General features: G+C 52.4%; 2 protein-coding genes across 3 annotated transcripts in view; both read right to left on the bottom strand.

Annotated features, from left to right (window-relative positions):
• CPNE2 (copine 2) overlaps positions 1-20463 on the bottom strand; it is a 55119-nt gene extending 34656 nt beyond the window's left edge. The window contains exons 1-2 of the mRNA XM_035337026.1: positions 20384-20463; positions 6549-6745 (exon numbers count right to left, since the gene is read on the bottom strand). Of these exons, the coding sequence (XP_035192917.1) occupies positions 6549-6716 (168 nt within the window). The 5' untranslated portion in view covers positions 6717-6745; positions 20384-20463. The remainder of the gene's footprint in view (positions 1-6548; positions 6746-20383) is intronic.
• Positions 20464-23254: 2791 nt separating this feature from the next.
• NLRC5 (NLR family CARD domain containing 5) overlaps positions 23255-27477 on the bottom strand; it is a 52078-nt gene continuing 47855 nt past the window's right edge. For both annotated transcript variants that reach the window (XM_035337012.1, XM_035337013.1), the window contains exons 47-48: positions 26468-26551; positions 23255-25360 (exon numbers count right to left, since the gene is read on the bottom strand). In XM_035337012.1, coding sequence (XP_035192903.1) covers positions 25279-25360; positions 26468-26551 — 166 coding nt within the window. In that variant the 3' untranslated portion in view covers positions 23255-25278. The remainder of the gene's footprint in view (positions 25361-26467; positions 26552-27477) is intronic.

Below are 27477 nucleotides of genomic sequence, written 5' to 3'. Positions count from 1 at the left end.
TAAAAAGGCCAGAAAGAAAGCCAAAAGCACAGCCAAAGTGAGTGATGAGCAATAAGTGAGTAAAGGTAGCCACCGCTCACAGATGCTCAGGTGTGAGACAGGATCTCAGGTGGGGTGCAAAGTGGGACCAAGGGGTACTTCTCATCTTGGATCCACACCTCTGCCCCCAGCCCTCACATGTGCATGGCCAGGAGGCTTCAGGTGCAGCCTCCCTGATCCCCTACACAGCAGGTGTACAAGAGACACCTTAGGAAGCAGCATCCTATGGATGGAGTGGGGTGGGTAGAGCTGGTTCCCCTCCCGTGGTGTCACTGCTGAAGGTCTCCTGAAGCCAGAAAGTCCTGTCCCACCTATACACAGCTCCCTGTGAAAGAAGTGCTGTGCTTAGGAGGAATTCACATAGGTGGCATGGGTTGTGGAAGCTGATCAGAGGGGGGAGCAGACTAAACCTCACATTTGTCTCCTCACGCTGGGTCTGTCCTTCCACACAACACTTTGAATATGTTGCCAGAACATGGAAATCTTCCCTCCTCCTTCCCCCAAGCCACTTAAAGCACCCACCAGGACAAGGAGAGATGCTCCTTCCTCTCCTCCAGCCCATCTGTATCACATCTCACCAGGCTGTTCCCTTGGTGCTGCTCGCTCCAAGGAAAACCATCACATCCACCTGCAGGATCCTGCAGCCCTGGCCCGCATCACTTCTCATCCTGCAGTCCACACACCCAACGGAGAAGGCTGAGCTGCCTGACACAAACCAGGTCCCAGGGCAACACCTCCACAGAAAGCAGCTCCTGCACTGGCACCTGTGGACTGCAGGACGGATGGATGTCTGCCAGAGCAACAGAGCCAGAAATAAGTACACCATGACAGAAAAAGCATAAAATGAAAACACATACCTCTGAGTCCCAATGGAACTCATTCAGCATAGAAGAGAGATTTTGGAGGGACTGAGTGGAAATGTGGTAAGTTTGCTATATATATCAACTATCGCAGTATTTTTAAAGTTGGTCACTCAGTCTGTCTTAATTGCCAGGAAAAGAATAAAGTAAATGCTGTATTCTCAAAATAGCCACCTGCCTCACCCTCTGGGGAGATGGAAATCGAATAAACCAACACTAGTGGGTTGTACACCAGCCAGAGCAATGCAGCTTCGCACAGATCCTTCCCTCTTTGCCATTGCCTGTACTGCGGGACCCAAACATCTGCTCAGAGAGACACTCCTGGTGGACCAGGAGCAGTGGCCATTCATGAGCACTGAGCTTGTCCAAACAAGCACAACACACACAAATCCCCTTTCAAGGCTAGCATATGGGATTACACATGAATCAGAGATGGATTTTAGCTCCTTTCATGTTCACTGAGCTACTGGGAAGCCAGGGACCAAGTCAAATCAGGATGAAAAGTGAGCTCATGAGGCAGCTGCTTCCCCTTTGGGATAATGGATATCTGAGAAGGGGACAGCAGACTGCCTGTGCTTCTTCCTACCCTGCCATTATCCAAAATGCATCCATGGCAAGGCTGGAGGCAAGCAGCGTGCTGTTTGGGTTGCTGCAAAACTGAGGGGCACCCAAAGATACAAAGAACCCGTTTCTGCAAGAAGGGCTGTGCCTTACACTGAAACAAAAATAGCCTTTTTTCTGAGTGCAAATGGAAAAGAAACAAATATAGAAAGAGCAGGAACTTCAAGAGTATCTCCACAGTGCAATCAGACACTTATTACTGCACAAATGCTCTTACACACTGCCACACCAACAGGGATACATCCAGTCAGGGAGACTGTAGAATGACAGACTGGTTTGGATTGGAAGGGACACTTAAAGATCACCCAGTCCACCCCCCTGCCATGGCCAGGGACATCTTTCACTAGATCAGGTTGCTCAAAGCCCCATCCAACTCAACTTTGAACACTTCCAATTATGAGGCATCCATTTCTCTGGGCATCCCATGTCCCACCATTCTCATCACGAAAAAATTCTTCCTTACATCCCATCTAAATGTACCCTTTTGCAGTTTAAAACCACTGCTCTCTGTCCTGTCACAATCAATACAAAGTCTTTCTCCATCTTTCTTATAAGCCCCCTTTTACATACTGAAAGGTTGCAGTGAGGTCTCCCTGGAGCCTTTTCTTCTCCAAGCTGAACATCCCTGGTTCTCTCAACTTCTCGTCACAGGAGAGGTGCTCCAGCCCTCTGATCATCCTCGTGGCCTCCTCTGGACCCACTCCAACAGGTCTGTGTCTGTCTTATGCTGAGGCTGTGCTGCAACAGTCTTGTGTCACGCAGGTAGCAGAGAGGGAAGAACAGCCTTCCCCATTAAAACCAGCTCCTGGGCACCAGGTGAAGCTTTGAAGGAGGCAACTTGAGGTCCCATCTCCAGCTTTACCAGGAACAGGTGGGCCAGGGAAGGGGAAGAGAAACACAGTCAACATGTCTCGAGTTGACCCTTACAGAGTGAGGAGGCTTCTGTCAACACCCAGCTGACCAAGTGTTTAACTGCCTGCTTACTGTGTAAAGCTCAAAAAAATCACAGGCTTCAGCTGCTTTCTTGCACATATTTCAGTCTTCAGTTTGGTACAGCTCTTTACCTTCCACCTTGCTGGTAACCATCGTGCACAAGGGCTTTTCACACAACATCCACCAGGAGGCAACCAGGCCATGGGTTCCTGCCTCCTCCTCCTCGCCTGGACACACACATTTGTGTGCCCTGCAAAGAGCAGAAGTGGCTTTGCAACCCAGGAGCAGAAAAGCACAAGGGTTTTTAAGAGCCTTCGGTTAGCAACCAGGCTAACTGAAGATTTCTGTTCAGCCAAGAGTCTCAATTCTACAAAACAATCACACATCTAGGAAAGTTTCTCTAATTGTAACCCTTGTGTTAAATGAATGCAGCTCAAGGGCCCTCCAGTTTCCAAGGAGAGGTTTGCTGGAGACGTTCAGGCATCCCCAGCACTTGGGAGATGCTCTCCTAAGGGGCAGGGAACACAGGATGGAACATCTGGGAGCAGAGACTCCATGCCACGCTGCCGTTCTGCCCTCCCCTCCAAAGATATCCTAGGAGCCCCAAGCCGACAGGCTGGCAGCTGATGGCCTCCATACCCCTCTGAGACGCAGCAACAGAGGAGATGAGGGGTGCCCAGCGCCACCACACTGAGGCTCAGGATGGAGGGATGACTCAGGCTGGCACAAAAGCAGGGGTACAGCTGAGTCATGGCCCAGGTCTTTCCTGGCTCCTGCCAGACGACATAGGCAGAACGCTGACACATTACCCATCTTTATGTCACTTCTGGCCCTGTGCTTTTTGTTCCTCCCTCCCTCCACCACCCCCTCCAAGGCTGATTCATTAATATTTTTTAATTCTTCTTAAGCTCAGTGAGACAAAATAATTGTATTTGGGAACAAAAACGACAGCTAGAAAAACCGGTGAACAGAACCCCTGCTGTCGGCATTCGCAGGCACTGCAGCCCCAGTACCCAGGTACAGGTGCTGGCATGACCGTGGCTGGGCGGATCCTGAAGGCCCTTGTTCTAAAGAAGGCCATGGCATGTCACTACCCCCAGTGCAGAAGAGGCACCTGCAGTGTCAGTGCTTGCCAGCACATGCTATGGGTTGAGGGCATGCTGCTGAGCACGTCGTGGCCTGTCCCTGTCCATCCCCTATATTCCAGCTTTGCTATTCGAGACAACACTTCAGACAGGAAACAGATTCATCTTAGAGCCACTGCCTCAACTGTGACAACCCCCTCAAATCACCAGTCCCACCTCTTGCCATACATCAGTCCAATATCATACATTCATAGAATATCTCAAGTTAGAAGGGACTCAAAAGGATCATCAAGTCCAACTCATGGATCTACACAGGACCTCCCAAAAACCAGACAGTATGACTGAGAACAGCGTCCAAATGCTTCTTGAACTCCAGCAGGCTCGGTGCCAGGACCACTGCCATGGGGAGCCTGTTCCAGTGCCCAACCACCCTCCCAGTGAAGAACCTTTTCCTGATATTGGATCCGAACCTCCCCTGTCACAGCTCCATGCCATTCCCTCAGGTCCTGTTGCTGCACACTGCTACCACAACATGGGGGCACAGGAGGGTGTGGGGGCACGCGAGGGTTTGGGTGCTGGCCATTCCCACAGCGTGCTGGAGGCTCAGGGCCAGACACATCCCCTGCACACGGACACCAGGAACAGCTCCATGTATCTCCAGCTTGGGCCACATGCTGACCTCCACTGAAAGCACAGCAGCAGAGCTTTGAGCAATCTGCCATTCAAGGCTGGCTTCCAGCACCTACCTTGTCAATTACAAAGAAGCTAAAAATAGCAGAGGAAGGGGAAAAAGAGCAAAACCACACGTTTGTATTGCAAAAGCTTTGGAATCAAAACTGCTGGACTGAGACATTACTGACAGCAAAAGAGAAATTCCTGAAAAGCACAACTAGGTCAAAGAGATGACACCTATCAAGATGGGAAAGCTCATTAGTCTCACCCAACCTGATGAGCAAAATTAATTGCAGACCATGGCAAAGGCAAGGTCTGCCCCCACACCCTCCCTGCTGACATCAAGATCAGCTGTAGGATACCTTAGCTAATGCCCATTGATTCATCAACTCCTTGGCACTAGTTCATTAGTTCAGATACCAGAAAAATGAGACCACCTGGGAATTGGGACATTTTTGTTGCAGTTTGGTGATTTAATACCCCTCAGCTGCTCATTCTGTGCTGTGCTGACCAGGTCTGTATCCAACACCGCTACTTGCACCCATCCATCACATCTCAATGCACTGCTTATCTGCTCCCTCATGGGCAAACTGAAAAGAAGGTATATACCATCTAACTACAAACGCACTTATAAAATGAAATCCACATTTATTTATTTTTTTCTGCAGGCATTTTAGCCCAGAATCTATCCCTCTGTAGCCAAAAGGTACTTCCTAGGCACAGAGCAAAATGCTCTTGCACAGACTGGAGTTTGAATTCAAGACACCAACTTTATCACAGACAAGACCTTGCCTAACAAGGACTGCTGCAGAAGGAAACAATGACTATAGTTTCTCCATGTAAGAAGCTGAACAGTCAAAGCATCATGAAAACCACAGTTGCGAGATCCTGGTCCACTGCGTGCACAACTCAATTGCAAAATGAGTCTTAGAAGTACATCTGCATGGGAGACCCCCCCAAGTGAAACCTCTTGCCACTGCAGTAACACCGCTGGCAGCAATCTTGGTCGCTACCAGCCAATTTTAAAGCCAGTTTGGGCATCTCTGGATGAACAGTGTATCAACATGCACATGTGCAGTCCCCAAAGTGGCTTGCAGTGGGGTGTGTACTCCTATGCCACTTCCAGCAGGAGGAGGATATCACATCCAGCCGGTGGGTTGCTAGGAAGCAAACTTTGGGGATCAGGCCATTTCACTTATGCTATGAAATAATTCAGACAGCCACTGAGGGTAAACTCCCTCTCACTCCATTAACCCCAGCAGCAGCAGCCTCATCCTGCTGAAGTGGCTCAGAAAAGTGTCTGTACAGTTTTCCCATTCACTCAGGATTTGCCAGCTGGTTGCTGCCTGTCTGCAGCAGAACTGATCCACACCTCCTAGTGCATCCAGCTCACAATGTTCTGCTTTCTCTGCCATGTCCTCATGATATCTGTCCCTTACGATTAGCATTGCAAACATCCAGATCTGAAGTGCTCCGAGCTTACTGCACACTGAGAAGTGACTGGGACTAGTTCACACATGGTAAGATCTCTTCAGGCCCACCACATGCCTGAGTTGATATTTTGAGGTTTGCAATTAAGTTTAGCCTGTCATTACACCTGTCAGCACAAAATGGTAAGGAACAATTGTAGAACCAGGCAACTATGCACAGCGTGGGGATGACTGAGAGGTTTCCGCCTCTGCTAGGGAAGGTCAGTTCAACAGAGGAATGAGGACCAGCCTCACAGAGGAGATTCCTCCAAAGGTGCAACTTCAGTACTGCCTCCTTTCCTGTAGCACGTGTCTACGTGCTTTGTGCTGGGAGCACTGAAATGCCTTTTGCACACGTGCTTACCCATCACCCTGGCCCAGCAGCTCATGTGCAGCCCCCCAAGCTACCATGAAGCTCCTGGTTCAGTGTAGCCCAAACCAACTCCTCACTCTGCTGTAACTTCAAGGGGTTGCCACACACACTGTGATACTGCAGACATGAGCATCTGGAAATCAGGCATGTCCTGGTCAAGAGATAATGTGATGAGGAACAGGACCTGCAGAACCTCAGGGAGCTTAAAAGCTTGCACAGACCTCAGTGCAAGCTCATCCTTATGAATTTATTTCTTGCTAAAAGCACCTCACGAGAGCCCTTATCGCAGGACTCCCTCGCCAGGCACAGCGGGAAGGAAAAGATAAAGATGCTGAAAGAAATGTTAATCCAGCTTGATCCAACCATGAGCAACACAGAGTCTCTGCTCTGGTTAGGAATCAAGGTTTGTCCTCGTGCCCAAAACACAAGTGTCATTTGGAGACATCAGCAGAGGCAAACCACAGGAGACAGAAATCCACACAGCTTCAGGACTTACCTCCACCCATTTTCCATTGACTTCCATGAACAGGACACAGAAGGGGTCGGATTTGGAAGTGACATCCCTGTCCAGAAGGTTTTGGCCGCAGACGGACAGCTCGACTTTGCAGACGCAGTACTGGGAGCCGATAGGCCCCGCTGGCGAGGGAGTCCCAGTGTACGCCATGGACTCCAGCAGCAGCAACCCCAGGCAGTCTGTGGGACACGAGAGAAAGGAGAAAGACCTCAGGGCAAGCGGAAAGGCAAACAGCCACACAGCCGCAAGAAGTGCTGGATGCAAAATCATTTACAAGGCTTTCCTGGCAGTCAAGCACCTGCCCTGCCCGGTCATCATCCCCATGTGGATGCTGTACCAGGCTTCCTGAGTGGGAGCCCAGCAGAACAACAAAATCCTGCTGTGGCTTTGCTCCACTAATAAGAGGTTTTCAAGGAAAGGTGACGTCTTCTGTTTAGCCCCCAAAAGAGCAGGAGGAAACGAGGCAGCATCTCGGGCACAGCAGCAGAGCTGGCAGAAGGCAGCAAGCCCAGCATGGCTATCGCGGCCCTCGCCTCTGCCTACAGACATCTCACCACAGCTGTGGGGAAGGGGAAGGACCAGCAAGTATGGACCAGTACTAGGAGGAGAGGAGACTGAACTCGTCTAACCAGCCTGTGCTGGAACAAGTTCTCGATCCCACATCACAGAAGGTGTCCCCTCCTGCCTGCCTCACCTCTGCGTTATCGGAGCCACCCAGGGGTGCAAGACCAGCCTCAGGCACGTACCCACGCCTTGGGTACACAAACCCTGTGGGCTGGTTAGAAAGCCCTCCCAGCACAGGAGGGAGCTGACTGTGCAGGGTGGTGCAAAACATGACTTGAGGTATTTGGAGGTAACAGCCACACCACCGAGTACTCTGCCAGGTCTCTTGCTGACATCTCCAAATTACAATTTCAAATCCTAGCATGGGAAGTGTTCCCAGCCTCTTTCTCCAGCATGATTTGTCTTTTGTGGGGAGAAATTACACTTCCATTATACTTTTCAACATGAAAATTGGTCATCGTCTGACACTCTGAATGGCCGGGGAGCAGTCACAAGTCTCAAAGTGCAGGGATTTGCTCCCATGTGTGGGTCCTGTGAGCTGGCCCACAGGAGCACCAAGGACTGCCCTTGAGCTGATCCAGCAGTCTCACAGAAGCAGCCCTGCACTCCCAGGCTGTCCCTGCTGACGGACAGGTTTGTTCCAAGCCACGATGGCCAGACTTGAGCTCTGCCCCTAATCATCATAAAGAAAGGGGTGAAACCTTGTGGCTCAGTGAGGTGGAGGGAAACTCTAGCCCATGGTTCTGGCTCAGTCCTGCTGCCAGCCTTTCACCAGACCAGTGGCAGTGGCTCTGGCAGCAATTAAAAAGCAGCATTAGCTGGTTGACTGAAGAGCCAGGCCAATATGACAACCATATGACCTGGTGCACAGGATGAGTTACAGGACCTTGAAAAAGCTCATTTGTTATAAGAAGAGCTTACCAAAAGTCTGCAATCAAAGCTATTTCACTGAAATAAATGGGAGCTTTATACCATTATTAATATGACAACCCACTTGACAGTTTTGCTTTCTGATGTGCAGTCCACTTGCGAAAAACGTAAGATGGCTTCAACAGAAAAGAGAGAAGGGAGAAAAGGGGAGAAAAAAAAAGAGAGGTAGTAGCATTGTCAGATTAAGTTATACTAATAAATGCTTGTGGCTGGGGTTGCTGTTGGAAAGAGAGCTCTGCCTGTCAGCTGGTTCAATACTTTTCCCCATAGCTCTCTTCGTCAAGAGTGGTTCCTGGCTCATCCACTTTATCTCAAAACCTCAAACACCACCATCTTCTTTCCCCCGACAAGCCATCTGCTGCTGTTTGGCATTGAAACCCCAATTAATATTATTTGTTTATTCTCCCTGGGCACAAGTACCAGCAGGCGCTGCTGCTGCCGGCTGCTAGGAGCCGTGCTCCTGATAGAGAGGGAGCAGGGATGTCACTCTGGGCGCCCAGCCTCGCGTGCCCCTGCCATGCTGTGGAGTCCCATGAAGGAGGCAAACAGTTTTCCCTTACAAGGCTAAGCCTTCCTGCCCTGTCTGCTAAGATTTCTGCTGAACAGCAGCCTGACTAATTCCCGGTGGTACAAGCTCTTTATCCCAACCTGCTGATCATCCAACTGACAAGGAACAGGCAGGAGTGGCACAACCGTTTCAGCTCCAGAGGAACCCAGGAACCTCTCCAGAAGAAGACAGCTCCATCCCTGGTTGTGCACACACATGTCCATCCCCTCTCCAGAACAGCCACCAAGTCCCAGCCCCACACAGAACGTGCTCCCGTACAGAACAGCTCCACCTAACACCATCATTCCCAATTCCCAGCAACGAGAAATCAGTGTACATGAGGAACCCTAATCTGCTGCAACCCTGAGGAGAAATACTCACTTGCTTCTTAAACTGGCTTCAGAATTAGGTGGAAGAAGTAATTCTGGCCCCTCCACCTTGAAGCCCTTACTGCCTGCAGGCACTACCTGCTTGCTCCTCTCCAAGCCCACACTGCCAGTTGTGGCTGAAATGACGATTTTTTTTTTTAATACACAGATCATGCAATTGATGTCTTAAAATAGCCAGTCCTGTTCTATTTATGCTGCTATCTGCCTGCTACTCCCTCCAAAAAGAAACACAGTGCAGTTGTGCTGATGTGGATGGGGTCCTGCTGGAGTGGGAGATCTGGGTTGGGTTTTTCCATCTCCCCTTCCCCCCAGATCCCGACGTTGCCTCACACAAAACAGAGGAAGCAAATGACTCAGTGGAAAAAGCTTTTTTTCCCAGGGCTGACTGGCACCAAAACATCCTCTGAGCATGCTGAGCATCGCCTGCACTCCAGCCCCTGCTGAGCCTCCGAGAACGCTGGCAGCGCGGGAAGCTCACAGTCAAAGCATCCATGGAGAAAAAGAGAGGTGGCCAGTGCTGGCTGGGACTTGCTTCCAGTCCAGGTGCCCAAAATCAGGGACTGGGACACTGGCCTCTTCCTCCCCTCCACCTATGGACCACGTGAGCCTGGTGTCATTACAGAGGTGCCCCGCACGCAACTACCAAGAAGGCAAAAGGCAGCAGGACGATGCCACCGTCCTTTCCCCACAGCCGTGATAAAGATCATTTTTCCACCAAGGAGCTGCTGATCCATCTGGCCCTCAGAGGCCAGCTCTCCACTGAGGATGGAGATGCCCAAGAGACAGGTGGACCTCTCACACCACACACCAGCTCTGGTCCCTCTGGACATGTCCAGGTGACTGCACCCCATGCCCTTTGCCAACACTGTGGTGCTGGAGCCCAGTGGCTAGGGCACAGCAAAGGGGTCCCGTTCTAACTGTCCCTGGCTGCACTCCAAGCACCTCACCCTCAGGTCAGCACGTGACTGAGCTTTGGGCCCATGAAGCTCCTGAGAGCATCTCTCACCAAGGCCAAAGAGTCAGCAACTTTCCCCTTGGCCAAGCTGCCCATGCCCTGTGGAGCTGCTCCTCTTCCTCTGCAGGCACAGCAGCTGTGTGTTTGCAAACCAGGCTAGGGGATGGATTCACCTGACAACTAACTCATATAAAGAGTATTTTTCTCAGCCAGGTAAGCTCCCCAAACAATACACCATGTACCCATGGAAATGCCAACGGCAACACAGAGATGGGGCAGGAGGCCAAAAGCATCCGTGACGCCGTAGTAGGGCACGGACACATGTGCATGTCCCAGCATCGCCCATCTGCTCAGCGTCCAGCCCGGGGAGCAGTCTCTGGGCAGAAGCACATTGGGAAGAAATGGGTCTTGGCCACCCGTGTCACCCCCTGCAGCATGTACCTCTGGGCTGGGCAATGGCACACATCCAGTACCTCCCCCAGGGCAATGGGATGCTTTGAACTCGGGGGAAGTGGAGCTGGCACCAGAGCCAGCTCTCCATCATTATAGATTCCAGTCCCTCCTCCTTTTTTTTTTTGTTCTCGTCTCTCTGCATTCGCTGCCCTAAATTAAGTCCTCCGACTCACTTGGCATCCGCAGCCAAATATTCTCCTAACATATAATCACAGCTGCCAGGTTCGTGCTTATCGCGCTGCCACGTGGCTTCCTGCTGAAAAGCACGCCAGGCTGCGGCTGCCCGGCTCCCAGCAGAGCGGGTCCAGCCCCAGCGGGGGCGTGCATCTGCCCCGTCCCATCTCCCCACCTCCAAGTTGCACCCCAGGAACGTGGCAAGGTGTTTCTGCAACATCTGACGCTGGCCACAGCAGATGCCTGAAGAAGAGTCCTCAGAACAGGAGGGTGGAGAGATGCGTTCCCCATATCCCCACACCACACAGTCCCAGCACTTCACACAAACTGGGCAATTCACGCTTCAAGGACCTCCCGAGATGGACGCATCTCTGCACTTGACAATCTTTGAGTGCTGTTTCCTATGTGACTCTGTCCCCCCCAAGGCTGCTCGGTGTCCACAGCGTCCTGCAGCGAGGGATTCGGTGCCCAGCAAGTGCTGCAGCCACCCAGAAGAAAGGGGAGCCCCAGGGCAATGCACACATCCTCTCCTCCCTCCTCCAGGAGAGAAGCACGCCACACTGGCCACAGTAGGGTGGTTTTAAGCATTAACAGGAAAAAAAAAATAAAGATAAAAAAGAAAAAAAAAGGAAGATAAAAACTCTCACACCATCACACCAGGTCAGAGTTTGCATTACTACAGGAAACAGATGCATAGCTTTCGGGAAGCAGAAGAACAATAACTCCTCTTCACTGGGATGAAGGTGAGCAGTGCTTGTACTGGGGAGAGCATAAAGACTGCGGGCGTGCAGAGCATCTCAGCAGGTCTTGAGGCGATGCCACAGCGGGGTGAGCAGCCAGAATTTGGGTTTGTGCATCCCAATCCACCTTTTTCATGGCACTTTAAGCAAAACATTCTGGGGGCTTTTGTAACGTTAGCAGTACCCTCAAACTTAAGTGATTTCCCCTCCTTTAAACTAAAAGTCAACAAACTTCACAGAGAACACATGGTACATTTGAAACAGCTCCAGAAGTACCAGACTCATGGAAAGTCCTTCTGGGTCCCTCTTGGAAGCCCCCCAGTCCCCCTCCTTTGGGAAGATCACTGATTTCTGCGAGGCTTCACAGAAGCCACCCGTGACTCAGTTTACCTATGCAGGCTGCTCCACTACAGTCAATGGCAGAAGCACGTTCCTCTTTTGGAAAACAGGAGAGATGACAGATGGCAACCAGGCAGGTAATTCTGGGCTCATACAGAGGACACAGGCAGCAGAGACCCAGCAGGAGAGCAGAGGGAGGAAGAAGTGCATGGGAAAATGGGTTGTCAGAAGATGGCAACAAAGGAGAGGAGCGTTAAGAAACTGGCTGCCCTGAGCAGCGGAAAAAAACTGAATACGCAGCAGACACACAGCTGGAGAAGTGAGCCAAGGCTAGGGTGGGCTGTGATGGATGCCCGATGCGTGTCCGCCACCCCACACCATCACAGCCTGCATCAGCTCCCTCCTATCAACAAACACGGTCATCACCACAAATATCTCGCAAAGCAAAAACGTTCGCCGTTCAGTCTCGCCTAGGCAACACGGAGGATTCACCAGCCCACACCTGGTGTTAGTAACAGCCTCACTACCTTCCAAGCACCCGTGCAATTAGTCACACACACAGCACTGTCCTCTTCTGCAAGGCTCTTCTGCAAATGCCTCTCCTGCTGGGAGCACCGGACCTCCAGCCCTGCAGATCGGCTGTGTGCCCGGCACGAGGGGCGCGGACGCAGCACAGAGGCAGGCAGGCAGCCCTAGACCGGCACTGCTGGAAATGCAAACCTCAGCCCAGCCCACCAGGGAAGCACAAGGGGCCTGACACAGCAGAAAAAAAAAAAGGTTTCAAGATGACATAAATATGTCATCTCCCAAATAAACCCTTCCTGGTGGAAGCCATCCCTAACGCTGCTTTGCCAGGTAATTGCTGCTTGTGCTGACAGCAGGTTTTCTTGCACCACTGCTGCAAAATCCCGTCTCGAGCAAGCTGTGACGATGGCCAGCGGCCTGGGGCCACCTCAGTGCTGACTCCAGCATGACCCTGGGCGCATCTCACCTCTCTCTCCCCTGCTTTGCCTGCCCTCGCTCGGTGCCGTGGTGGTTCCTCACTGCACGCTCAGGAGCAGGTGTGATGTGACGGGCTGACCGCACCAGGAGCTGCCACACAGCCCCAGCCCCCCCGGAGAGGCTTTCTAAAGAAACAAAGCTTATGTGCCCACAGTTTACCTATTTACATCACTTCTTTCCCAAAACCCCTCCCTAGAGTACTTTCCAAACAGACTTTCCAGACAGATTTTAGCCAGGGAAAACCTCAACACAACCTCAGCTCTTCTTGGACAGCAAAGAGCCTGGCCACCGGGCACAGGAGCCACAGAAAATTCGGCTTCCCTCAATCTCCAGGGACTGCTTTGCTTCCTGAAGTCAATCTCACTTGCACTGTCCCAGCTCACCTTCAAAATACAGAAAGGTGAAGCTATCACCAGAGTTTTGATGTTGACTGAGCCCTGAGGTGCTGCACCTCCTCCTGCAAGTCCTCCTCCTGCCTCCTTCATTTCATGCAAAGATCCCCCCAAATCCAGGCAGGACAAGCCACCCGAAACGTCCAGCTCCTCTCCAGTGTCAGCTCTTAAATGAAAAGCCCCTGCCCGCTGGCCCTGGCAAGGTTTGTAGCCCAGCAGGCCGTGCCCTGCTTGCCAGAAACATCTCATCGAGGGTGACGATGGGCAGAGCCCAGGAGGCCACCGGGCACAAGGAAATGATGATGTTCCTTCTGCACGGGCATCCCACCTTGCCGCGGTGACCACAGCCTCCCACCGCATGGGCTGAGGACATGGGACAGCTGGCCTGGGGACAGGGAGGGGGTGACAGCCTGCGGCTCCAGGGAGAAATTCACATGGAAAATGAGGTCCCACTGGAAAATGGAAATGGGTCGCAGAGGCACGCTCTGAATGCAGATGCATCCTGGCACTGCTTTTTGTCTCCAGGCGCTACCAGGGGAGGCTAAAACGTCCTGTCACCTGCTGCTTCCCCCAGACACATGCTCTGTTTCAATACAGTAAAATGCCTTTTGGTGACATCTAAATTAGTTTATCATGGGGGAGAGAGTGAAAGGCATCTTTAGTGGTCTGGGAAATGGTTCAAACACTTTTTTTTTGTGGTTGGGTTGCTCTGAAGCGATCGAATGTGCATGGTGGCATTCGGCAGCCCTCACTGCAGGTGCAGCGTGACCGGCCCCTCGGTCCCCAGGGGCACAAACCCCACTGCTCAGTGAGGTCAGGGCTGGCCGAGAGAGCACGTCTGTGCCTGCAGGACCGCTCCTGCTCCCTGCCCTGGGCCACCCCCAGCCCAGCAGCTCCAGATGCTCAGGAGCATCCCCTTGGGATGCACCCAAGGGCAGCTCCCACCCACAGCACCACCACAGGGAGATCGCCCCCAGACACGGACGGACGAGGCACAGCAGGGGACACTCACCTACACAGCAGAGTGGTCACCACCAGCCGAGGGAGCACCCCAGCCCATCCTTGGTTCCCCGCTGCCGACTCACCTGGGCTATTCTGGGAGCTGGCAGGGGAACAAGCAAGAGCAGGTACCTCTGGGGGAGATGTGGTGATGTGGGCAGCTCAGGGCACTGTGAGCCTTGCTCAGCGCCTGCCTTGTTCCTCCTGGCTGCAGATCAACCAGGGCCACAGCAGACCCTGAAGACGCGGCACCCCGAAGGTGAGCCAGCTGGGTCGGCTGAAATGCAGATCACAGCACACCCAAAACAACCGTGGCCATCAGAGGGGGACAGGACACAGTGCCAGGGAGGCCATGCAGACAATGCCACTTGGAGTCAGAGAACTGAAAGCTCTGGAGACTACAACATCATGCTTCTGTTTGTGCACAAAACCTTTTGTCTAAGGTAAAGCATTCACAGATATCCCACACGAGTTTACCAGGGCTGTCTGAAAGCAGCCCAGAGCTGTGTGTTCACTGAGTCCCACCGCAGCACAGCTTGGCCGGGGCCCTTCTGCCATGGGAGCGGTGCAGACGCCTTGACCTTGCCCTTCCACGGGAGCTGGGACGGGGAGTAATTTAGGTGCTGACACAGGAGAAGTTTGTCAGTGGCCAGCAGAGGGATATCAGGGAAGAACTCACTAACCAGCATCCCAGCTCTGACAAGCAGCAGCTCAGGTTTTGCCTTTGTGTCCTGAAGAGCCCCATGCAGCTTCTCCAGCCCCAAGGGCAAGTGCTGCTGAGGGGAAGAAGCACCGCTCCCCTCCCTGCGATGGGCGAGGGCAGCTCACAGCAGCCAAAAAGCCTCCCGCAGGGGACAAAGCCCAGGAGGCTGCGGGAGATACTGCTCTCCTGCCAGGGGATGGCACGTGGGCTACAACACACCCAGAGCACGGGTCACCCAGGCTGCAAGCCCCATCCCGAGCTGGCAGCAGTCCCGGGGACCTGCCTGGAGAAGAGGGGACACTGCCAGCCCTGCCTTTGGTCACCAGCTGGCTCGCAATGCCTGGTGCCCTGCTGCCGTTCGGGATGCAGGACTGTGAGGAGGGCCAGCAACAGTCAGGGGATGCTTTGAGGAAGCTGGGCAGGTGGGAGCGATGATCCCCTTCCCATTCCCGCACGCACAGTCAGGCTCAGCTTCAGCCGTAAGCGCCTAAAAAGCAACTCAGAAGCCCAGCTAGGAGCTGAGACATGCCAGCAGCAGCCTGCTTCTCCTGGGCACCCCCGTCACCCGTGCTGCAGGACTGCAGGACAGGACCCACGTCCTCGCAGAGGTCCCGCACCCACAGAAAGAGGAGTTCTCGGTAAGCTGGGCATGAGAAATAAAACATGCTCCTGGCCAGCAGGCAGCCTGCAACGCCACCCACCCTGACCCTTGAGCAGAGTCCGTCCCAGGACTTGGGAACAAAGGGCAGCAAGGTTTGCTCTCCAGCCTGCTCTGGATGAAGTCTAAAAACGTCATCACCCAGCACTTCATCCCCAAAAAAACCTCCTGGAAAGAAGTCACCCGCCACGATGGGCGCAGGGACAGCACGAGCACCGCGCTCACAGCAGCGGCGGTGGTTATGCACAGTGCTCACCCGGTGGGAAGCTGCAGGCCTCGTCCTGGCAAACAGAAGCAAGGCTTGCTCCTCCACCCCTGCGGTGACAGAGGGAAGCGGCTTTATTGCCAGTGCAATACTTCACAGAGACCAGGCAGAGACCTAGTGTGTTCAGAAGAGCGCTCAGAAAATCACACACTGGAAAAAGACAAAAAAATAAAAATAAAAATAAAAAATAAATCCTCTAAACCTGAGAGAAAAAAGACAGGTTGCGATGGCTGGGACCAGGAGGCAGCCCAGCCCCGGCTGGCACCAAGCACCCACAGCTCGCTGCACGCTCAGTGCTCGATAGCTGCTCACAAACCAGCACCGGTTCCCAGCACGGCAGCAGAGGGTTGCTGCTCAGAAATGGAGAGGGGAAAGCGAGAGGCAGGGCAAGATAGGATCATGAGAGCATCGTCCGCTGCGAACATGCCACAACGGCCGAGCCGCACAGACCCAATTCCAGTTGCCATTTGCAAGCAGGTTTGGCTTAGACACACTAAGACAACCACATATTTTTGCTTGAATACAGGCTTCCTCTTGGGCTCAATTTAAGGAAATCTGTGATTTAGGGCAGAAAATATTGTGATGTCACTGTGAATCCTGGAGCTAGCATCAAACCCTCCACGAGCTGCATCTAAAGAGAAGCAAACGTAAACCACGAATCCCATGGCAGGGATTCTCCTCTCGGACGCGTACTCCTTGTGGAACGAGCTTGGGGGAGGACACAGCGTGCTGGGGACTGTGGGCAGATTGTACCTTCCAGCCACTGCTTTTGAATTTTCTCACCCTGATAAATATCTGTGGGTGAAATTATTTTTTCCTTCTATACCCAGCATACTGAGTGCATATTGGCTATTTGACTTATTAAAGGCTTATCTAATGTATTAAAACCAAATACCTGGCTTTCTGAATTTCAATCGAATTCCTATTTCTAGCCAATACCCATCACGAGTGAGGGAAAAAAACATTACTTCAGTAATGAGAAACACCTTTAAGCATTTACTAATGCCACTGCCGGCCAGCGCAAGCACTCGGTGTTTGCTGAGCAGCCAAACTTCAAAGCCTCTTCCCTGATACTATAAATAAGTATTAATTAAGTTTTGTGCAACACTTGTTCACACTGCCACACTGCCACTGAACCACAACGCTGCTGGGGAAAGAAATGCTCTGGGTGCAGGAGAGGCAGCAAGAGCTCGTCCTTCCCTCCGCTGAACAACATCGAGCATCTGCCGTCCGCCAACTCGTGAGCACTCCGACGAGCTGGGTATAAACTGGGCGCTGAGTTCAGCGGGAGGGGGATGCAAATGCCCACCAGCACTGCATGCACTGGCTTTCACCAGCAAGCAAAGCGAAGAGTACCCGGAGTCCTCGCTTGGGCAACGGCACCAGTGACGTTCCCACGGGCTGGAGCTCACCCTGACGCTGCACACAGGTGAAGCCACATGCTCAAGATCCGCTTTTTTTCCTGAATTATTATATTTCATCTGCCTGCTTCGCAGCAGAGATGCTGCCAGGCTGGCACTTGACGCACAAAGCTTCACCCTGATGTGGATTTGTTTGACAGGGACACAAAACCCTGAACGCCGCTTATAATGAGAGTTAAGCCTGATAAATTCTCAGCTCCTTTCCAACAGCTTTAAAAATTGCTGGAGGGAATACAAAATTTGCTTTACATGGTTGCACAGCACTGGACTTGCTGTTTAACAGCAAAACGCATGTTCCCAGCTCTTTGGATTTTTAAAATAAGCCTCTCAATGTCTGATGTTCCTTCTTAAATCCTCACTGCCTGGAATTGCATGGTCATGGAAAACCTGGGGCTGGGGGACAGTGACTAATTTAGACTTGAGCTTTTTCCTGCTGGATACTGGAAAGAGGCAAAAAATCTGCCAGTTCCCAAACCCAAAGCCACAGAAAAAGCAGCACGTGAATAAAAAGTGCAGTCATTGTTAATGAATACTACATTTGCTTATTTTTCTGATGCTTTAAAGACATTGTTACGACTACAGCACATGGCCTCCCAACTCACCTGAGTTCCTGGGAATTACTTTTTCCCTTGCTCCTGTGATCAGAACAAACAACCCGCCTGGACAGAACAACACAAGCAGCCAGGAGACTGAGCTAAAGCTAAAATGACGACTCAGGTCTCTCAACAAATATTTTACAGAGGTTTTAAGACAAGCCATAACGTTGTGCTTTTGGTGTTTGTTTTTTTTTGTTTGTTTGTTTTTTGGGGGGAGGGGGAGAATGTTCAATTCCTTTTTTCACGCCACTTTGTTGTTTGGCTCCTGCCAGGAACACAGTTTCAAACACCTGCCCACTCCCCAGTGCCAAAATTTACCTTTTCTTCTCCTTCCCCCACCCTGCCATTGAATGAAATCCAAAGCTCTCAAATAATGAGCTCCTTATGAGAGCTGGCAACCCTGAGCTGGGACAGGAGGCTGCAAGTGCTGCTCTTCCATCAATTAAGGCCGTGTTATGTCCTCGGTGCTCCGACAGCTCCAGGAGAACAAGCCCCGCTTCACGGTCACACAGACGATGCCCAGCAGCTTTCCCCAGAGGCAAACGCTGCCCGCAGAGGTTTCCACTGAAGTCAGTGGGAAATTCTTTCCACCAGGTTTAACAGAAGTAGGAAGGTGGGTTAGTGGTCCCAGACCATTCGCACGCCACACTGAAATTCCCAAAAGTGCTAAAAGGCAGACAAGGCCCATACAATTCCAGTGCACAACTGGGCAGACTGGTAATCATGGGGGAGCTAGCAGCCGCTCCAGCACCGCACAGCTCCTCTCTTTTGGGGTGAGAGAGGGGCATCGTTGGAAGACGATGCTGCTGGGGAACGCTTGACTCGCTGCATGCAGAAACATCCCCACAGCAGGAAGAGCATCCTCACCAGCAGCTCGAGCGGCCGAGCCCCAGGAGGGTTTTCCTGTGGTAGAAACCCAGGTGCACAGGGCCAGTGCCCTGCTCGTCCAGCACTGCCCAGCACTGCCCGGCCAGGCACCAGGGGCCCGCAACCCCCTGGGAGCAATGGCTTCTTGAATGAAAGAGGCTGTGAGCAATCGGTGCAGGGTCCTTGGCTCTGTCCCCTCCCCGGGAACACGGACACCCCCAGGGCAGAGCACTGATGTGGCCCTTGGTGATCTCCTTTCCCTCTGACCACCCAGCTGAGCCCAGGCAGCGAGGAGGGAGCAGCTCCACGGCTGGACTCTCAGACACCAGCCCCAACCACGCTGCCCATGCCCCCGGAGCCACAGCACCACAACAGCCTCAGAAGGCAGCTCCAGGACCTCTCACCTCCCCAGAACAAGCGCTGGGGGCCATCCGCGCCCCGGCCAGGCACACTTTGCCTGGCACCTTCCCTCCACACTGTCCTGTCTGGGATGTAGGGCATCCCAGAAGCAGTGGCAGATGTTGCAGCAGAGAAACAAAAATGAACCTCATCAGAAAATGTGTATCCCAGGCTGTCATGCAGCTGTAATCAAAGCAAATGCATCGCTTCCCTGAGGTTACTCCATGAAAACATCCTCCTCCTACTCAGGTCTCCAGCAAGGATCCTTTCCCCACGCCCTGAGCTTTTGTTCCCAGCCTTCCTCATCGCTCTGCTCTCTGTCCCCCCGGACAGGGCTCACTCCAAGGTGATGTCTGACCCATAATAAAACACTCCTGACCTCAGAAAAGTAGAGCGATACCGCACACTGTGTAAGAAAGCCCCAGTACTGGCCCTACTGCTAGAAATCCCTGACTCAATCCTTCCTACCAGCAAGCCCCCCCCGGCTCCCAGCGCTCGGGGACGGGCGCGCACGGCCAGGGCTGCGGCAGGTCCTTCGGCAGAGGCAGATGCCTGGAGGCAGGAGCCGGGGCAGCGATATGGGATGCGCACAGCGCTCGCACCAGCCCGATTCTGACCCCAGCTCCAAGGGAGCACCTCCAGGAGGCTTCAAGTCCAGAGCTCGGGTTCACAGGGACCTTCCCAGCCCCTTCGTGCCAAGCAGCGCAGGGTTGGGCAGCCAGCAGCGGGCATCCAGCCCCTCGGAGGTGTTCCTGCCGCCGCTGCCCGGAGCTCTGCTCTCCGCTCAGCCCTGCAGCTCCCGCTCCGCCCAGCTCGTTGCGAGCAGCTCCCCCGGGCGCGTCTGCCCGCAGCCCAGCTGCCTGCGAGCCGTCGGCTCACCGAAACCGGGGTGACTCCCACGGAGACTTCCAGCGCCAGGTCCCCAGCCCGGCAGAGCTGCCCGGAACGCATCTCCCCGCCCGCCGTCCTGCGGGCACGGCTCGGGCACCCGGGCTGCTTCCCGCGGGGACCCCACGGACCCCCCGAAGACGCACGAAGGGCACCGGGGCCCCCGCGTACCCCGCGGAACGGCCGAAGCCCCGGGACCCCCGGGCTCCCCCCGGCGGGGCTCGGCGCTCCCCGGGCTGTCGGCTTCAGGGGCGCGGGCGGGGGCCGGGGAGGGGGAACCGGGGAGCGGCGGAGAGGGCTCGGGGCGGCCGCTGAGCCGCGCTAGGGGCTGGAGAACCGCTTCCCCGCGGCCACAGCGAGCAGGCCGGGCAGAGCAACAGGCGCGCAGCCCCGCCGGGCTCGGGGAGGGGGAGAAGGGAACGCCAAGGCTGCGGGCAGGGGCGTCCCCGCCCTGCCCCGAGGGCTGTCACCTCCCCAGGGGCGCCCGCCGCCCCTCGCCCCCTGCCCTCCCTCGCCGCCCCCTGCCCCGTGCTCACCGCCGCGGGCCGGGCCGGGCCGGGCCGAGCAGCTCCCGCGGGGGCTCAGCGCCTCGCCATGGCCGCTGCCCGCCGCCCGCCGCCGCCTTCGGGGGGCGCGGCCCGCGGGCGGGGACCGCAGGCGGCAGCGGCGGCAGCACCGCCCCCGCCCCTTCCTCCTCCTCCTCCTCCTCCTCCTCCTCCTGCCCCGGGCGGGGAAGGGGCGCAGTTGGGCCCGTACGGCCGGCGGGGTGCCTAGGGGTGCCAGCATCGTTTGGGGCTCGCGGCGTCGAGGCGGGACGTCGCGCACCGCCTCGTTGGCGTCCGGGGTGCTGCTCGCTGTTCTGGGGTGTTTTCTGCCGTCGTCATCCCCCGAAGTCCTTCTCTGGCGCTAGCTGTGCTCCAGAGGAACGTTCCGCTCAACGCATATGTTGCAATAACGCCTCTCGCTAAGGGCACGTTTTCCAGTAGAAGCAGGATCCACTCGAAGTTTTCCCCTTCGGCTGTTTCACGGCCCTTCGCTCTGCAAACGCGGCTGGAAAAGCTTCCAGACAAAAGCAGGGGAAAGGTTTGCAGATGACTTCCCATGTTGTTTCCCTGTGAAGAAAGCACAATTTCGTGGGAGCAGCACCCCAAGGGGTGCTTCTGACGGACACTGGGTACCAGCTGGGTCAGCCCTGCCTCGCCAGCTGGAACCCGGCCCTGCACCACGCTGGGACGATGCCGGCAGTTTGCCTCCCCTGCTCCCCACAGCAAAAGGCTGCATAAGCAAGGGGAACGGGCAGCCCTCTGACTCAGAAGCCACCGGGCCTCCTGCCACCTGCTGCAGCCAAGGAGCTGCCTTGCTTTCCCCTCTGGACGGCTGTCGTAGGGGTTTGCACCCGATACACCATTAGCAGCCTGACCTGATGCTTGGCCAACACATCAGCAGACGTAAGGGATATTTATACAGATATTTCTGAGATGGAGATAGGGTAATCAGGCTGCAAGCATGCCTTTGAGGCTTCAGATTAAATGTCATCTTTGTTTGTATAGGGCCCTTTATTGCAGCTTCTGTTCATAGTTTTAAAGACCACAGTCAACAAGAGCAAGTCCCAGCGTCCCCCTCACCAGCTTTCCCCTCTCCTGCAGCTTGATTGCTTAAAGCTGGATGAATTTTAAGGCACTAAGGCAGATTTCCCTGCTGATACTGTCCCTCCCTTCCCCAGCCCCGCGCCCTTCCTGGCTGCCTGGCCGCCCCTCGCCCAGCAGCAGGGCAGGGGCACGCAGGATGCTCCTGCTCTGCCCAGGCAGCGCGCCTTTTGGGGGGCACATCTGAACAAAAGCTGAGCCCAAATGCAGGTTTCTAGGAGCAGAATCCTTCTTCCTGTGTTAACCCAGCCAGAAGCTAGCGCAGCAAGGAAGGAGGCTGTGCCCGAAAGAGGGATTCAGCCGGTATCTGGGATCTGCGCAAGAAATGGGTCTTGTATTGGGGCTGCCCTGTCACCTCCATGCCACTGTCCCCAAGTGTCACTCTGGAGGGAGAGGAAGCCAATACTTCATGAATGCCAACATGGCAGTTTTTTTCTGAAATAAGCATTTCCTTTGTTTTCTCTCCTGTCCTGCATGACACCTCGGAGTCCCAATGGGTTCAGAGCTGGTTTTATCAGAGGGGAAACTGCAGCTGCACTTCCAGCTCTACGAAACAGCAGCCATTGCATGCAAAAGCCTGGCTCAGCCCAGCTCCGTCTATTCCACAGCACAGAGCCTGGGCTCCTCACCACCCTCCAGCAGTACGTTTGTTTACAGCAGTGTATTTATTTCTAAAGATCTGGTCTCAGGGGGCAAAATCCCTTCTGTGCATGGAACCAGTCCTGACTGGCACGTTCATTGTCTTCTGCAGGCTGCAGGCAGCCTGAAACAATAGGGGTGTGCGGAAGTCCTGACAGATTTCCATTTTTGGACCACGATAAATTTGAAACCTAATAGTGACAGCTCTGAAAGTGGCCCACGTTAATTATCTGTTTGGGAATCATCCCAGTTCTCAGCCATCTCGCGCAGTCCCCAGCAGCCTCTCATGTCTTCCTGCGTGCCGTAAGGCTAATGCTACCCCTTGGTATTGGATGAGGCCTCCAGGTTCCCCTTGGAAACTTTTCAGACGTGGCTGCAAGCTGAAAACACAGAAATCAGCATCACAGTGACAGTGGGAAGCACACTGGGGAAGGGCGGCCTGGTGGCTCCAGCTGTTCAGTGTAAGAAACAAATTCAGCACCAAGTGCATTATTCTGCTTCACACATAACTCAACCCAGACCTCAATTTCTCTAAATGCAGCGACATTTCCTCATGTAAGTACAATACTTAAAGGCCTGATCCAGCAACTGAAGCCAGCTAGGCACAGAGAACATGCAACCTTGTGTTTGGGCACATGGAGGGCCCATGCCCTGAAATACAGCTGCCTGGTTTGGGCCAGGGATACCCGGGCTACAGACAACCGCTTCTCATGCCTGGGGTTTTGCTGACACCTGGTGTTCCGGAAAAGATGATGCCCAGTGATGCCCGAGCTGATCTTGAATTTTGGAATGAACAGGGGAACCGCAGGGGTGCACTGGGATTTCACAGACACTCTTTAATGTCTAAAGTCAAGAGGAACACTGCACTAATGTTCTTAGCATGCCCCATGTCACTACAAACCTCATGGCATACAGCGTTTGCTTCCTAACTTCAGGAGTCAGGGGAACGGCAGAGGATAATCCCAGATGTCATTTATTTTCAAATACTGCATTTCATTGCAAGGAAGAACCATCCAACAATATGATGTAACCCAAGAGATCCCTGTGCAAAGGCAGCCACCCGAGGTTAGCATCCCAGACACAGAAAAAAAACAGAACTGAAAAGTCAAGCACTCATCAAAGTGGCTTTCTTAATTACTCAGAGCACATTTTTCCCATCAAAAAAGGAGGAAAAACAATATGCAAGAAAGTACATTTCACACCAGTAGAAGGGGAAAATAAATTATCATGACACCAGAACAAATTCAAAGGCCGGAATACATCAAGGAGATGACACCATGGGGCTGGACAAACCTCTGTTTGACAGTGAATGTCACTGTCTGGTTGTCTTGCTGTTGCATGGGACTGTGGTAACAGCAAAAGGCTCTGGCAATGGCTGCTACTGAAGATTACAAAATGGCCATCATGAGGCGCATTAAGGAGTAACATCCCAGTGATTTTATTCTTCATAGAGAGTAAACCTCATTATTTATGAGACATAGTACTCAGTCCTACTAAAACGATGTTGAAAACGCGGGATAAAATGGCTTTTCAAATCACAGCCTGGACCAGGATGGACTGTTACTGAAAACTCTGTCCACCTTGGTGCATTTCCAACAGAGGTCCAACAGAAGTCCTGGGAGACCAGGGGCAGAGCAGAGCCCAGTTGACATTGCTCACCCCGAAAGCTGTGAGGAACGGACAGCACCGAGGCACCTCTCTGCCTGCGGTCGCCGTGCCTGTTGCACCACTCTGATGGGCACTACAAAGATTTGCATCTGCAAACTAGATCTGAAAAAGCAAAATGAAAATGAAGGCCACATTTGGAAAAGCCTATTGTTAAATTCCAGTGTTTAAATCTCAGATACTTGATTACTTTAATAAATTATGGCCTAATAAGGGATTTCACCATCTTTGTTGTGTTTTTTTGAAGTATTTTCAGAGTGCATTCTCTACAAAATGGGTCCTACCGCTATGCAACAGCATTAGTATCTCCCAGAGCCTGATGCTGATCTTTAAATAAGGACAGTGGCTCCTCCAGGAGTAACAACCACTGGCTGCCCACATACCACAAAGATTAAATATTTACAGTACAAGCACATAAAGAAAACTTTGTAACACAAGTTAATAAATAATGAGAATGCCATGCACTTCTGCAACACGAACTGTCATTCTGTACATGCAAGGAGCTGCCATGGGTTGTCTCCTCTGCAGAGCAGAAAACTCAGTGCTTGGGATCTTCTCCCTCCAGTCCAGCAGCATTCATGGCCAGGCAACGCACAGGCTTGATGAATCCATTACATAGTCTAAATTGCAGCACTTCAAGCTAATTTATCCTTCCCTTCAAAGAGACTAGTGAAGCAGTCATCAAAAAATCCAACAAAGCTCTGGAAAACCCCACAGGAAAGTAGGCAGTGGTGCATATCTTCTCATGTACAATAGTTTTCTTACAAATTGCTTTACACCTTCAGCAGTACTTCAAGTTTTCTCACTGAAATTTATGGCGATATCAGGCTGTGTTATTGCAGCACAAATATTGATCATTGTTGGACAATGATTTGAAATTGCCAAAGTTCTGAAGTTTTTACTGTGAAACTGAGACAGTTCTGCATGAAGAGAAGCCTGCTACGAAGCAAATAAAAACTTTTTTTTTTTTTTTTCCTTAAAAACCATAGAGGTATATCACACAGAGCTATATACAATTTTCAAACAGCTTGTTCCAGTGCATTTATAACAGCATCAACAGTTTACAGTTTTGTAAAAATGTTACATCCTCTCCTGGAGGACGTTCATTCTTTTATTGGAACATCCTGTAGGTGTTGTAATCTTGATTAAAGATAATGAAATATTCTGCTGCTTTTCTGAAAGCACGAGCAGATGCATCTCATCATCCTGAAGAGAGTTTCAGTGTTGGTACATGAGGAACGTTGCCTGCTCAGCAGCAATTCTTTAGTCTTTTTGTTCTTCTGTACAGTAGAAGCTTACAAAAAACAAAACACACGTAAGCGCTCACACTTGGTTCAGTGCAATGAAAGAAGACATTATAATTACAGTTCTTAGCTGGAGGAATTTTGGTTTCCTGCGTTCTTCAGAATCTCTTTTAGTGCAATTTTTGAGGTCAATGGGAAACAGAAAGCAATTCCTAGTCAGGTAATGTCTTTTCTTTGCTAATAGAAGGAGAAGCACAGTCTTGGGTCTTGGCTTGTCAAATCTGCAGCGAGGCCCTTGGGCACTGGATTGTCCCACAGCCTGTAACGAAGCACGCGTGTTACTGTAGGATTTGGTGTGGTGGGCCAGGAGGTGGCATGCCCAACACAGTGGCTGACTCAAAGAGGCAGCTTTAGGTTTTTATCAAAGCCAGTCCAACAGTGAGACAAGAACAAGGTATGGCCATATCTCAGTGACACAGCAGCAACCCAGCAGCTTCCTGCCTGCTGAAATGGACTCACTGATCTATCCTGGGAGAAAGATTAAGGCTTTGAAAGGTCCTCAGGCCACTGGGATCTCAGGATGGGGAGGAAAAGCTGAGTTACACAAGCAACTTGGATTATGTGAGACACCCTCCTTCATCTGCCTCATTTGTTGGAGTCTACCCCAGCGCTGCCTGTACCAGGCCTTTAACTTGTGAAGCAGAGTGCTCCATGGAGCCAGAGGGGCTGCGTGCTGTGCTGCACCACGGCGAGCAAGAACAAGGGGGCCCCAAGCTCCAGCTGGAACCACAAATACTTCTCTGTGGGTGCTGTCACTACTGGGGAAGATAGAGACTGGTTTGGGGTCAAAGAGACAGCTTAGATAGGAGCAGATACTTGGCTTTGGGACCTGTGTTACCAAAAGATTGTAAGAGGCACTCTGAGAAGAGTGACTTTTCCAATGAGTGATGGGTGAATGGGTGTCTCTCACAAGAGGCTTCTCGTGGAGTTTGATACACATGGTTTGGAGAGGCAATGACAAGGAGTGGGTATCTGCAAGATATGGATCCCAGGACAGAGGCTGGGACAGGGCAGGAAAATATTTTGGAAGTGAAACCAGACGTAACTGGAGAAAGAAAACTTACAGGGGAAATGCAACAAAATTCCTGATGGGAAGATTACACAAGTAGGTCTTTACTATTGCCTCATATAAAGCCTTGCAGTCTTTTTTTTGTTTTGTTTTGTTTTCAGTGATTTTCTGAGGAGGTGAAGCTCGACTAGAAGACCCTCAGTTTGTTTGGCTTGTGTCTGGGTCCTTTGCAGTAATCTAATCCATGCCAGTTTACTTGAGGCAGCAGGCCAGCATGGCTCACACCTGTCCCAAGTCTCCCCGACTTCCCCTAGGTGACCCAACATGCAGCCACAACCCTCAGTGACACCTGCTCACCTTATGAACTGAATTTCTGGGCACTTGACAAGCTCCTCTGATAGCTTCACAGCTCCATGGGCACCAATGCGATTTTTCTCCAGACTATTTTAAAAACAAAACATTTTAAAAAGCAAAATAACATTAAGAGCAGAAAACAGCAGACCAATCACTGACTCCTCCTCCTATCCCAGAAGCCACACTTCTGTACAAGCGCAGCAATGGTTCACAACCAACATCATCTTCATCTTGATGACCACGGCCCTATTTATACAGGAAGGACGCACTGCTCCCCATGACCTCCTTCTAGCAATAGGACTTGTAAGAGCTTCCTTGCCTTCGGAGCGCTCTAACAGATCCCACCATGAGCTTGATGCCAAAAAATGCTAGAAATAGTTCTTCCTGCCTCAAAAACAACCATCCTGTACCTGTAAAAACAGCTAGGAAACCTCTCCTGTGTAGTTTCCCTGCCCAGGACAAATAAGACTCAGTCCTGATCCAGCGATCCACAAGCTATTATGTTTATATAGATGAGAGATGGAAGCCATATACCATGTGCTTCAGAGGGCCAGGGGGAAGAGAGCTCTAAGAACAGCTCTTGAGCAGGAGCCAACAAATCTCTCCCATGGAGTAGGGCTATGATGCCCAGCATATGAACAGGTAACATCAAACCCAGCTGCTGGTTGCACCACAGTTCCAGTGCAGGAGCTGCATCTGAGCTTCCTGGGAGCTCCAGCGGCCCAGAACCCACAGTCTGGCCACTCCAGCATGGGTTATGTACTACTGTTATGTACTACTTGTCCTGGTGCAGGCTCTCTGAGCATGGTAACCACCTAGACCACCCAAAGCATTGAAGAGAAATAAAAGCCTCCAGGAAGAAGCTCATCTGAGGCTATTAAATGCTATGACTCATGCCCTAGAAATACCATTTTGTCTTTCATGACTCAAACAGGAGGCCTGGGCAGACTAGATTCTTCTCGGATACCTCCACAGCCAGAAAATACCTTAAATTAAGCAAGAGGTGCTTCAAC

This window comes from Oxyura jamaicensis, chromosome 11 (assembly GCF_011077185.1).
Source record: "Oxyura jamaicensis isolate SHBP4307 breed ruddy duck chromosome 11, BPBGC_Ojam_1.0, whole genome shotgun sequence".
In the NCBI taxonomy this organism is placed as follows: domain Eukaryota; kingdom Metazoa; phylum Chordata; class Aves; order Anseriformes; family Anatidae; genus Oxyura; species Oxyura jamaicensis.
This window is presented reverse-complemented; position numbering and strand designations above follow the sequence as displayed.